The sequence below is a fragment of the Zootoca vivipara genome, chromosome 2, assembly GCF_965207765.1.
Source record: "Zootoca vivipara chromosome 2, rZooViv2.hap1.1, whole genome shotgun sequence".
NCBI lineage: Eukaryota > Metazoa > Chordata > Lepidosauria > Squamata > Lacertidae > Zootoca > Zootoca vivipara.
The window spans coordinates 118,932,311-118,944,809 of record NC_142584.1 but is presented as its reverse complement, the minus strand read 5'-3'; the positions used below and the strand labels follow the sequence as shown (position 1 = coordinate 118,944,809).

Sequence of the window (12,499 nt, the reverse complement as noted above, 5' to 3'; positions counted from 1 at the left end):
GCAACAACTGTTCTGTTTTGAATTATCTTTTATTTTTTCGGTTAGTTTGGCTAGCTCTGCATATTAGACTAATTTTTGTAACCATTCTAACCTGGAAGGAACTTTATCACTCTTCTAATATTTCTAGGAATATCGGGGCCTGTGATAAAAAGGCTTCTGTTTTTTTGGTGAAAGAAACATTTAACATTTTTAAAAGTTCTATATAGATGTCATCCCAGAAAACCTTGATTTATTTATTTTTTACATTGCCACCACATATGGAACATTGTGTCTGCTCCTTCTCCACATTTCCAACAATTACTAGAAAGGTTTTTACAGTATACATTTTTGAAAGTTTCCATGGGGTCAAATACCAACAGTATTGCATTTTTTGTATATTTTCCCTCAAGGTATAGCACACTGTGAATTTCAAATTTAAATTCCATAAATTTTCCCACTCTTTCATATTTGTGTTATACCCAAAATCATGGGCCCATTTAATCATGACAGCTTTAACCTCCTCCTCCCTTGACTTCTGTGACAAATTGACGCAGTTTTAAAATGTTTATTCCTACCCGGCTGGCAAAGAGTTAACCCACCTCCAGCCTGACTGACATAGAATTCTGATGGGGGCGGGACTGTGCCCGGTTCAAAAGGAGGGAGTGTAGGTTTGGTCAGTTAGGAGGGAAAGGGAGGAAGGTGTGGTGGCTTGTATGAAGAAAGTGAAGAGGCTAGGAAAACTTAAAGTTAAATGTTTGACTGAGGTTTTTTTTTTGTATAACTGGAACAAGGCAAATAAATACATGACACGTTAAAGAAACACTTATGCTTTTAACACAATAAAACTTCATCTCTGTTTTGCCAAAAAAAGGTCCGTCTTTATTTTTCCAGCGAGGTACCAGGACTCACAGCCGTGGTGGCTCAAGAGAGGGCAAAACTCACCTCAGGCAGGGAGGTGGCAGTTTGTGTCCTGGAGTTACACTGAGGAGGCTTAGAAGGGTAACCTGAGGTGCCAAGAAGTTGCCAGAGTGAGAAGGGCAAACTTTTACAGTGGGGAATCAAACTGAGGGAGACCCTTTACTGTAGGCAAGAGGTTATTCCATCGGACAGCCTAGAGATTCTTAAGGTACCAGGCCACGTAAGCTGGAAGGCTCTCCTTACTAAGAAACCCACTAGTAAAAGGGGTTTATTTTTGAGGCTGCAGGAGAAGAGGGTGGGTGTTTTCCCCTCTGGATTCCTGTGTCGCAGTGATAGTAGGAGAGAGTGGAACACTGGTCGTCACAACTTCCCAGTCAAGAAGAAGTGTTGGACTTGATATCCCGCCTTTCACTCCCCTTAAGGTGTCTCAAAGTGCCTAACAATCTCCTTTCCCTTCATCCGCAACAAAAAAACACTCTGTGAGGTGAGTGAGGCTGAGAGACTTCAGAGAAGTGTGACAAGCCCAAGGTCACCCAGCAGCTGCATGTGGAAGAGTGGGGAAGCCAACCTGGTTCACCAGATTAAAAGTCCACCGCTCTTAACTACACCATGCTGGCTCAAGGAGGAGTCGATACATTTTAGATACATTTTAGATAGAGTTTCCATTTTTGAGTTGACCACTGCTGTTCAGCAGTGGAATTTGCTACCAAGGAGTGTGGTGGAGTCTCCTTCTTTGGAGGTATTTAAGCGGAGGCTTGACAGCCATCTGTCAGGAATGCTTTGGTGGTGTTTCCTGCTTGGCAGGGGGTTGGACTGGATGGCCCTTGTGGTCTCTTCCAACTCTATGATTCTAAATCTGCTTCCAATCTAGAAGTATTTAAATGTTTCAAATAATTGATAGTATTGGAACCAGTCTGCTATCCGTTCTATCATCTCTTCAAAGCTTTTTAGTTTTCATCGATTTTCGTCTTCCTTTAATAAAGTTTTCTATATTGGCCAATCTCCCTCCATATATATATGTGTATATATATATAACACCGCAAATGCTTCAATTGGTGAAATCCACCAAGGTATATTAGGCTCTAAAAGATCTTTATATTTCTCCCAGACCACATATAAAGATTTTCTAGTAATACGATTTTCTAGTAATATGATTCACGAAGTTTTTGTGAAATGAAATTAAGAAGAATGATTTCCATAGCGGGTAGCTTTATTAGTTTGTCACAGCAAACACAAATCTTATGGCACCCGAAAGGCAAAAAAAATTACTATAAAAGCTAGTTTTCTACTTCATCAGATACATGATGTGTTATACTGAGTTACAGTTAAACATATACTAATGGTTGTGGCTGGAGTCAGAAAGAAATAGGATGCAGACAAGTATAGACGGGAATAATTATTTTATTAATAGCTGTTTCATACACAAAATCAGTGTGGTACCTTGGTTTACGAACTTAATCTGTTCAAGAAGTCCGTTCTTAAATCAAGGCGTGCTTTCCCATAGAAAGTAATGGAAAATGGATTGATCATTCCAGAAAATGAAAAACAACCACTAAAAGAGCAATTTAACATGAATTGTACTCTAACGAGACCATTGGTCCATAAAAGGAAGGCAATAATCAAAGTACTGTACAGTATAGTAGGTGATAAAATTATTATTTTCCATACGTGCAGCGATGATAATAATTCTTTGGATGAGGGGCTTTTATCCATTTCTGCAACCGCATAATCAACCAGTTGCTGAACTGGGTTCCACACAGTCACAAAAACAAGTCACAAAAATGAAGTCACAAGCCAGTACCATGAAACGAAGAATTAGTCACAGTTAAAAGAAAATATGAAAAAAATAAAAAAAAACTCCAAATATCACCTCTGTGTTGTGTGGGCGCTCTGGCCTCAACAGCCGACAGACTCAACAGGAAGCCTCTGATTAGCAGCGGGGGACTCAATTTACAAACGGAACACACTCAACAGGAAGTTCACAATCCCAAACACCTACTTGCAGCATCCTTATTCCAAGTTGTTCATAAACTAAGCTGACCAAGGTACTAACCAAGGTACCACTGTAGTTGGCATAGGAATCTGATTAGCCCACATATTGTGAAAAATATCCATTGCCCTGATTCAGTCCACAAGTGACGGCACTGAATCTCTTGTTGCATTGTAAGCTAGTCTGCCTTTGAAGTTCATTTGTTTCAGAGAAATGAACAAAATACAGTGAATGGGTTTCCACAGTGCCCCATCCAAAAAACCCTCAAATTATGTCCAGGGTCAACTCTAGAATTTTATAATTCTACGTAAAAGACTGAACATCGAGTGAAACATTTACTATACACCACACATTAAAATGGTTTCTCCCCTGTGTGACTTCTCTGATGTTCACTAAGTTTATCACGTCGACTGAAGCTCTTTCCACACTCCAAGCATTTAAAATGTTTCACCCCGTGTATGTTTATGTAATGCAAGTTGTACACTCTGACGGAAACTCTTTCCACACTCCATACATTTAAATGGATTCTCCTGTGTGAGTTCTCTGATGTTTACTAAGTTTATCACGTCGGCTGTAGCTCTTTCCACACTCCAAGCATTTAAAGTTTTTCACCCCAGTGTGAGTTTGCCGGTGTATTCTAAGGCCTGCACTATGAGTGAACCTCTTCCCACACTGCATGCATTTAAATGGTTTCTCCCCTGTGTGAATTCTCTGATGTTCACTAAGTCTATCACGTCGACTGAAGCTCTTTCCACACTCCAAGCATTTAAAGTGTTTCACCCCTGTGTGAGTATATTGATGTGTAGTAAGGTGTGCACTCTGACGGAAACTCTTTCCACACTCCATACATTTAAATGGTTTAGCCCCTGTGTGAGTTTGCAGGTGTGTTGTAAGGTTTGCACTCTGACGGAAACTCTTTCCACACTCCATACATTTAAATGGTTTAGCCCCTGTGTGAGTTTGCAGGTGTGTTGTAAGGTTTGCACTCTGACGGAAACTCTTTCCACACTCCATACATTTAAATGGTTTCTCCCCTGTGTGAATTCGTTGATGTTCTGCATGCGTTCGACTATCACTGGAAGTCTTTCCACATTCCAAACATTTAAATGGTTTCTCCCCCGTGTGAGTTCGCTGATGTGAAGTGAGGTGTGTCTTTCGGCTGAACCACTTTCCACACTTTAGACATTCAAATGGTTTCTCCCCTGTGTGAGTCCGTTCATGTTTTCGAAGTGAATTGCTATGACGGAATCTCTTTCCACACTCCATACAAGTAAATGGCTTTTCCCCTGTGTGAATTAGTTGATGTTTTCTAAGTGTTCCCCCGTCACTGAAGCTCTTTTTACACTCTATACATTTAAAAGGTTTCTCCCCTGTGTGAGTTCGATGATGTAAATAAAGTTGTGCACTCTGATTGAAGCTCTTTCCACACTCCATACATTTAAATGGTTTCTCCCCTGTATGACTTCGCTGATGTAGTTTAAAAATGTCATTACGACTAAAACTCTTTCCACACTCCATACATGTAAATGGTTTCTCTCCTGTGTGAGTCCGTTGGTGTCTTGTAAGCTTTCCACTCTGCCTGAAGCACTTCCCACATTCCACACATTCATATTGTTTTTCCCCTGTATGAATTTGCTGATGTAGTTTAAGAACGTCACTACGACTAAAACTCTTTCCACATTCCATACATTTAAATGGTCTTTCCCCTGTGTGAGTTCGTTGATGATTTTCAAGCGTACCTTTCTCACCAAAGCTCTTTCCACACTCCTTACACTGAAATGGTTTTTCCCCTGTGTGCGTTCGTTGGTGCTTTTCAAGCGTATTTTTCCGACCAAAGCTCTTTCCACACTCCTTACACTGAAATGGTTTTTCCCCTGTGTGAGTTTGTTGGTGCTTTTCAAGCGTACCTTTCCCAACAAAGCTCTTTCCACACTCATTACACTGAAATGGTTTTTCCCCTGTGTGAGTTCGCTGGTGCTCTTCAAGCCTACTTTTCCGACTAAGGCTCTTTCCACACACAGTACAATGAAATTGTTTACTCCCTGCATGAGTCTGTTGATGGTTTGTAAGGTCTCCACCAGCAATGAAGCTCATTCCACATTCTGCAGAGTTCTGTTGATTGTCTGCGTCACCTGCTTTGGAGCAAAGGCGGGGGAAATGCTTTTAGGGTTCCAAGGAACATCTTTGTATGAAGGGCAATATATAAATTACATAAATAATTATAATTGTCTAGAAAAAATAAAAGTGGTAGGTAGAGGTGCTTCAAATAAATAAATAAATAATCTATAATTACTGGAAGCATTTCCATAACACCCTTTACCCCTATTTCTGTATTTGTTTAGGTAATCATCATCATCATTTAATCATGTAGTGGGGGGAAAACATGTAAAATCAAAATCCTGTGAGATGAAAAAGGTTTCTGGCTACTCTATGAAAGCAGATTCCAGAAACAAAGAGGAGCATGGGAGAAGGCCTCCCTGCTTCCTTCTTCCTGCCTTTTCTCTCCTCTCCATCTTCTCCCCTTGCCAATGTGTCCCCCGCCGGTCTCTATCCACCCCCTGCCCCCATCTCTTATCCCCTGAAACTCACCAGATCTCTCTGAGGGTCCTGGGAGGGAATCCTCAACTGTTTTGGGGAGGGATGCAGGAGGCAGCCTGACCAAGTCAACTGTCCATCTTCCACCTTCCAGCCTCACTAGGTTTGCAGGATCAGCCTCTTTCATCCTTCGTGAGGCACTCAGAAACCAAAGCAAGCTGCAGGGTCCTGGGAGGGAGGAAGAAGCAAAGGGAGCCTCAGAGACCCTGCAAGCCTCAGAGACCCTGCCCCAGAGGTTTAGCTGTTGAAAGCTAAGTCTCCCTGTGTGTGGAGTTACTACACAGTTTCCATGGTGAAAGAGGGGTGCCTTCCTATTGAAACACACTTTGCAAGAACACCCTGCCACCTAGAGTGACTGACCACCGACTTAAGGGGACACCTACACCAGGGGTCAGCAAACTTTTTCAGCAGGGGGCCAGTCCACTGTCTCTTAGACCTTGCGGGGGGGGGGGGAGCAGACTATATTTTGAAAAAAGAAAAAATGAACGGATTCCTACGCCCCACAAATAAACCCAGAGATGCATTTTAAATAAAAGCACACATTCTGCTCATGTAAAAACGCACTGATTTCCAGACCATCCACGGGCCGGATTTAGAAGGCGAATGGGCCGGATGTGGCCCCCGGGCCTTAGTTTGCCTACCCATGCTCTACACCGATCAGTTCTGGACTAGGGACTCTGGACGCAGAGGAACTGGCTGTAAGTACACTCTGGACGCGGAACATTGAATATTTACCTGTGTGGGAGAGTACAGGTTAAAACTGCAATAAGGAGACCTAAAAGGCACCTGTTTCTCCAAGTCTCCAAGTAGGGTTTAAGAGCCACTGTCCACAGGGGATAGAAAGGCGCGGGTAACAGAAACAACGAATTAAAAAGGTCCCAGAGCAGGGGGGGATAGTTCAAGATACTTGACCATTGCTGGGGGGGGGGGGGAATTGACCGAGAAGGGTAGAAGAGTTTAGATTTGATATCCTGCATTATCACTACCCAAATGAAGTCTCAAAGCGGCTAATAATCTCCTTTCCCTTCCTCCCCCACAACAGACACCCTGTGAGGTGGGTGGGGCTGAGAGACTTCAAAGAAGTGTGACTAGCCCAAGGTCACCCAGCAGCTGCATGTGGAGGAGTGGAGACGCGAACCCGGTTCCCCAGATTACGAGTCTACCGCTCTTAACCACTGCACCACACTGGTGAGGTTCAATCCAAGAACCCCAAAGGTTCATCCCACTGAAGGCAGTAACTGAGTGAGAACTGTCCTTAGCCACCTGTCCTGAACACAATCTGGGGATCCGGATCAAAGGACGGAAATTATGGTATTAAAATGACCTCGAATTGTTTTGACTTTGCATTGTGAAGGAGAATGGATTCACAGTTCTAACTTATGAGACTGGCCATCTCTGGAGTCTGTGATCCAATTTTACTTCACAAGGGAAATAAAAAGGAGACCTTGAAAGGGAATCAATTCCCATGAAGAGATTGTGGCATAATGTGATGTGGAAAGTGGTGAGAATAGTCAAGGGAATGTTAGAGGTCAGAACTGGTGTATTGTAACAAAATGGTTGTACGATTGTAAGAAGGAAGACTAGAATAGAAAGCCTGCAGGAAGTCTGTTTGTCTTTCATTGTGAGTTTAAGGACGGATGTGAGAAGCAGCTGTTTTGAAAAGAGGAAAGTAAAAAGGCAGAGAAACGCCAAGACAAGATGATGGCAGCTGTATTAAAAGAGGCTCAAAGAAGTGAGATGGACAAGAGTGGGGGAAAGGAATGTTTGCACCTTTTGCAAGCAGACAGGACATTGGAAAAGGGAATGTTGTAAAAGGTTAGAGGATGTGGCAGAGTGGGGAGGAACAGGAACAGGAGAGGAGAGGAGAGGATAAGGAGCTATGAGGGCTGATGCCCTCCAGGATTAGGGGAATCAGGGGTCCAGCACCTCCTGGAAAAATACGAAGGGGACCCCATGGTATAACTCCAAATCAGGGGTGCCACTATAGAAGCATTGATATTGATATGTATGTTTGATTAACATCCCCTGCATTGTAAAGGGGGTTGGACTGGATGACCTTTATGGTTTTATGGCATCACCTACACTTTTTGGAGGACAGTTGCAAAGGAACTTAGAGGGATGGAAAGCCCAGCACCCTGAAATCACCTGGTGCAATATGTGGATGACATGCCAAAGAATATGAACAATGTATAGATTGTTAAATCATTAAGGGGAAGTTGGATATAAAGTGTCTAAGGAAAAAACCCAGACAGGATTCTAACAGGATTCTGTCGAAACTGGATACCACTATATGAGGGCTGGCACAGTCCTTGTATAATTCTCCTATAAAAGAGAACATAAAGAACTGGGAATAGACTAAATAAATGAAAAATGACTTTATTTTATTATATAACACTTATAAGAATTAGTGCCTTAGAATTTTGCCACCTTGTAAAGATCCCGGGGACAGGTTTGTCCAACACCTTGCCAATGTGTCCCCCCCCCTTGTCTCTATCCTTCCCTGCCCCCATCTCTTTCCCCCTGAAACTCACCAGATCTCTCTGAGGGCCCTGGGAGGGAATGCTCAACTGTTTTGGGGAGGGATGCAGGAGGCAGCCTGACCAAGTCAACCGTCCATCTTCCCCCTTCCATCCTCGCTAGGTTTGCAGGATCAGACTCTTTCAAACTTCCTAGGGAGCTCAGAAGTGAAAGCAAGCTGCCAGTTCCTGAGAGGAAAGAAGAAACAAAAGGAGCTTCAGAGACCCTGCAAGCATTTTCCTGCGCCAAACATTTAGCTGTTAAAGCGTAAGTCTTTCACTGTTTCCATGGTGAAAGAGGGGTGCCTTCCTCCTGAAACCCACCGTGCCAGAAAACCTAGCTGCCTAGATGTAGATGGCTGGGATATCAATAATAACATTATTGGTTTTTTTATAGTTGCGATGATGGTGACCTGAAAGAGGATCTTCTTGAGAAAACTAAGAGGGCAAAACAATTAAAAATGAATGGGGGGGATATAATAAATTATCTGGGAGACCATTGTAAACAGATGAAAATATTAAAAGGTAAAGGGTCCCCTGACCATTAGGTCCAGTCGTGACCGACTCTGGGGTTGCGCGCTCATCTCGCATTCTTGGCCGAGGGAGCCAGCATACAGCTTCCAGGTCATGTGGCCAGCATGACAAAGCTGCTTCTGGCAAACCAGAGCAGCACATGGAAACGCCGTTTACCTTCCCGCTGTAGCGGTTCCTATTTATCTACTTGCATTTTGACGTGCTTTTGAACTGCTAGGTTGGCAGGAGCTGGGACCAAGCAACGGGAGCTCACCCCATCACAGGGATTCGAACCGCCGACCTTCTGATCAGCAAGCCCTAGGCTCAGTGGTTTAACCCACAGCGCCACCTGGGTCCACGTTAGCATGATTTTAACCACACTTGTAAGATATTAAAGATCATGGCGAGAAAAACCTGGATTTGTGGTCAAAAAATTGCGCCCTGCAGGGGACAGTCAACGAACAAACATACTCCCACAATCCCTCACGCCCCGGAGACCACGCTTCCAAAAGAGAGCAAACCGCCCCGAAACCAAGCCGCTCCCCAGGGACCCGTGCCCGCCCAGGAGATCACGTACCAGTGACCCCCTCCCCCCGACCAAGCCCACTCCACACACACACACAGACACCCCACGGATCGCGACCCCCAATTCCGTCGCCTCCCACTACCTCCTCCAACCCCGAACAAGCCCACTCCACACACACCCCACCCCACGGATTCCGCCCCTGCCAATCCCAACGTCCCCCGGGGACCAGGCCACCTCCCCGACCAGCCTCAGGGCTACTGTGCCCCACTGCCGCAGGCCTAACCCATTATACAGCCTCCACCCACCCCACGGATCCCCCCAACCAATCCCGCCGGACCCCCCCCCAAGAAAACACCAATCCACACTCCCCACCCCACCCCATGGATCTCCCCCCCACTGATCCCACACCCACCGATCCCACCACCCGGATTCCGCCACCAGCATACACCAGTACGACTCCATAACAGGCCCACCATTCTACCTTCCCCAATCCACCTCAACACACACAGAAATCCCACCTCGACACCCCTAACCACCTCCATATTACCCTGACTCTACAACACCGCTGGCCCAGGGCCCACAAACCACCTACATAGTACCCTCACTCTACAACACCACCCACCAAACCCCCTCCTTATTACCCTCAATCGGTTGGGGGGGGGGCGAAATAGGGGTCAGGGATAGGTAAACCCTTCCCTGGTTGGGGTGGGTTGCGGGGGTCAAAATGGAGAACACGGATAGGTAAGTCCTTCCCTGATTGGGATGGGGAGCGGGGTCTGTCAATAGGTGAAAGGGATAACTAAGACCTTTCCTGGGATGGGTCGCTACAGACTGTGGGAAGACACAGGTATCCCCCTATCTAAACATAACACAGGGGGGACTCTTGACGGTCCGGGGAATCTGAAGGGGGACTCTGACCTGCCATTTAACAAAAAATGCCACAGCAACACGTGGCAGGGTCAGCTAGTTTTATTATATAACACTTATAAGAATTAGAATTTTGCCACCTTGTAAAGATCCCTGGGACAGGTTTGTCCAACACCTTGCCAATGTGTCCCCCCCCCCGTCTCTATCCATGCCCGCCCCCATCTCTTTTCCCCTGAAACTCACCAGATCTCTCTGAGGGCCCTGGGAGGGAATGCTCAACTGTTTTGGGGAGGGATGCAGGAGGCAGCCTGACCAAGTCAACCGTCCATCTTCCCCCTTCCATCCTCGCTAGGTTTGCAGGATCAGACTCTTTCAAACTTCCTAGGGAGCTCAGAAGTGAAAAGAAGCCGCTGGTTCCTGAGACGGAAGAAGAAGAAAAAGGAGCTTCAGAGACGCTGCAAGCATTTTCCTGCCCCAGAGGTTTAGCTGTTGAAGAGCAAGTCTCCCTGTGTGTAGAGTTACCACACACAGTTTCCATGGTGAAAGAGGGGGGCCTTCCTCTTGAAACACACTTTGCAATAAAACCCTGCCACCTTCAGTGACTGGGGAAACCCAGCCAGATGGGTGGGATATAAATAACGTCATCATCATCATTATGATTGGAGTCATGCCTTTTGTGTCTACTTTTATAACTGTTAGATGGGAGCTTTGGTATTGCAGCCTCCCTGGCCACAAGCTCCCAGTGACTTCAATTAAAAAACACCACAATAACAACAACAATTATTATTATTATTATTACCCCAGACATCTGGCAGGGTTTCCCCAGCCACAAACTCTCTTCCTCCAGCCTGCCTTCCTTTCCACTGTAGCCCCTCCCCCCAGGTCATGTGCCCTAGAAGAGAATATGCCCACGCACACAAAGATACTGTAGAAAAAAAATTATGCAGGAAGAAATATCTGGTTATAAAAAGGAGAAAAAGGGAAGGGGGTAATTATAATATGTAATAGAAAAGAAATTAGCATTATGAACGCCCTTCCATCGGAGGTCAGGGAGAAGAAGAACTACCTGACATTTAGAAAACACCTAAAGGCAGCCCTGTTTAGGGAAGTTTTTAATCTGTGATATTTTAATGTATATTTATATTTGTTGGAAGCCGCCCAGAGTGGCTGGGGAAACCCAGCCAGATGGGCGGGTTATAAATAATAAATAAGTAAATAATAATAATAATAACAATAACCGTGGAAGGGGGGGGGAGGAAAGTCAACATTAAATGTGTATATTACATTTGGGTGAATGTTAGTGTGTTATTTCTAAAAAAAAAATGAAATATGGATTTTATTATAAAACTCCCGAGAGGGGCATCCGGTTAGGCTGCTATAGATTCTAATGGATTGCTTTGAAGTTAATTCAGCGCCAATAACAATAATAATAAAAAAATTCCTTCAGTAGCACATTAAAGACCAACTAAGTTTTTATTTTGGTATGAGCTTTCGTGTGCATGCACACTTCATCAGATACCTGATACCAGATATCAGGTGCTACTGAAGGAATTTTTTTATTTTGTTTCGACTCAGACGAACACGGCTACCTACCTGTAATAATAATAATAAAGAATCGCGTCCCCCCTCATCGCCCTGCGCGTATTTTGCCAGAACAAAGGCAGCAACCCTAAGCAATTCCGACCCACGTCGACCGAAGGGCTGCCTCGGTGTAAGGCCGCGTTCCACGTTTCGATCCCCCAGAAGATGCTGCTACTCCAATAGGAGGAGGCGGGCAGGAATCCAGCTTCCAGGGAAGAAAGGCTTTTGGGGGGGCGGAATAGGAGGCCCCACGCCTCGTGTAGGGATGTGACTTAAGGGAGATGTGGGCTTCCCTCCCAGAGATCCTTCCACTCCTCCTCCCTCAGCCCCCCAACATCCTCTTTTCGGCTCCCCCACCCACGAAATCTCCCCTGTGCCCAAAGGCCCCCCTTGGCACGACTCACCCCTCGCCCTGCGCGTCGCATCTCTGCCGTGCGCATCTTGCTCTGCGAGCGGGGAGGTGGGGGGGGGAGGGTCCCTTTCCAGGCCTCTCTAGGCAGGCGGACTCTCTCTATTCCCTTAACCCTTCCATGGGCTCCCTGTCGCTCTCAAAAATAGCACTACGGTACCTGCGCGCCTCGCGGGGGATGCAAGCCCTTTGCAAAGGCGTCTCCGGAAGAACAAGGCAAGATCTGCAACACAAGAGCGCCCCCCTCCCCTCCCCTCCCGCCATAGCACCTTTCCTTTCCCCCTCCTTTCAGCTCCTTCCTTGGAAAGCCTTAGGTTCATTCTTCCTCTCCCTGACGGGTGTAAATGACTACCGCCTTCTCTCTGCTTTAGTGGCTTTAATACAGGGGACCCAAACTAAGGCCCGGGGGCCGGATGCGGCCCAATCGCTTTCTCAATCCGGCCCGCGGACAATCCGTGAATCAGCATGTTTTTACATGAGCAGAATGTGTGCTTTTATTTAAAATGCATCTCTGGGTTATTTGTGGGGCATAGGGAGTTGCTCATATTTCCCCCCCAAAATATAGTCCAGCCCCCCACAAGGTCTGAGGGACAGGGGACCCGCCC

The 12,499-nt window shown here is 45.7% G+C and overlaps 1 protein-coding gene across 4 annotated transcripts; it reads right to left on the bottom strand.

Annotated features, from left to right (window-relative positions):
* Positions 1-2,282: 2,282 nt before the first annotated feature.
* On the bottom strand, positions 2,283-12,183 carry LOC118077852 (uncharacterized). 4 transcript variants are annotated; one of them, XM_088663849.1, is made up of 5 exons: positions 11,890-12,183; positions 10,148-10,321; positions 8,014-8,187; positions 5,477-5,650; positions 2,283-5,022 (listed from the first exon to the last, which is right to left on the bottom strand). In XM_088663849.1, the coding sequence occupies exons 2-5, from the start codon at positions 10,245-10,247 to the stop codon at positions 3,404-3,406; spliced, it is 2,067 nt and encodes a 688-aa protein (XP_088519975.1). In that variant the 5' UTR covers positions 10,248-10,321; positions 11,890-12,183; the 3' UTR covers positions 2,283-3,403. The 4 variants fall into 4 exon arrangements, with proteins under 4 accessions (XP_088519975.1, XP_088519977.1, XP_088519976.1 ...); XM_088663851.1 differs by having other exon boundaries at positions 2,283-5,019; positions 11,890-12,180; XM_088663850.1 differs by having other exon boundaries at positions 11,498-11,909.
* Between the last annotated feature and the right edge of the window lie 316 nt (positions 12,184-12,499).

Excerpts from the sequence above, each read along its gene's own strand:
- LOC118077852 (XM_088663849.1), bottom strand. The coding sequence starts at position 10,247 with ATGGAAGGGGGAAGATGGACGGTTGACTTGGTCAGGCTGCCTCCTGCA. Across the intron at positions 8,188-10,147 it reads AGGGCCCTCAGAGAGATCTG|GAACTGGCAGCTTGCTTTCA; the intron begins GTGAGTTTCAGG and ends CTTTCCTCTCAG. Across the intron at positions 5,651-8,013 it reads AGGGCCCTCAGAGAGATCTG|GACCCTGCAGCTTGCTTTGG; the intron begins GTGAGTTTCAGG and ends CCTCCCTCCCAG.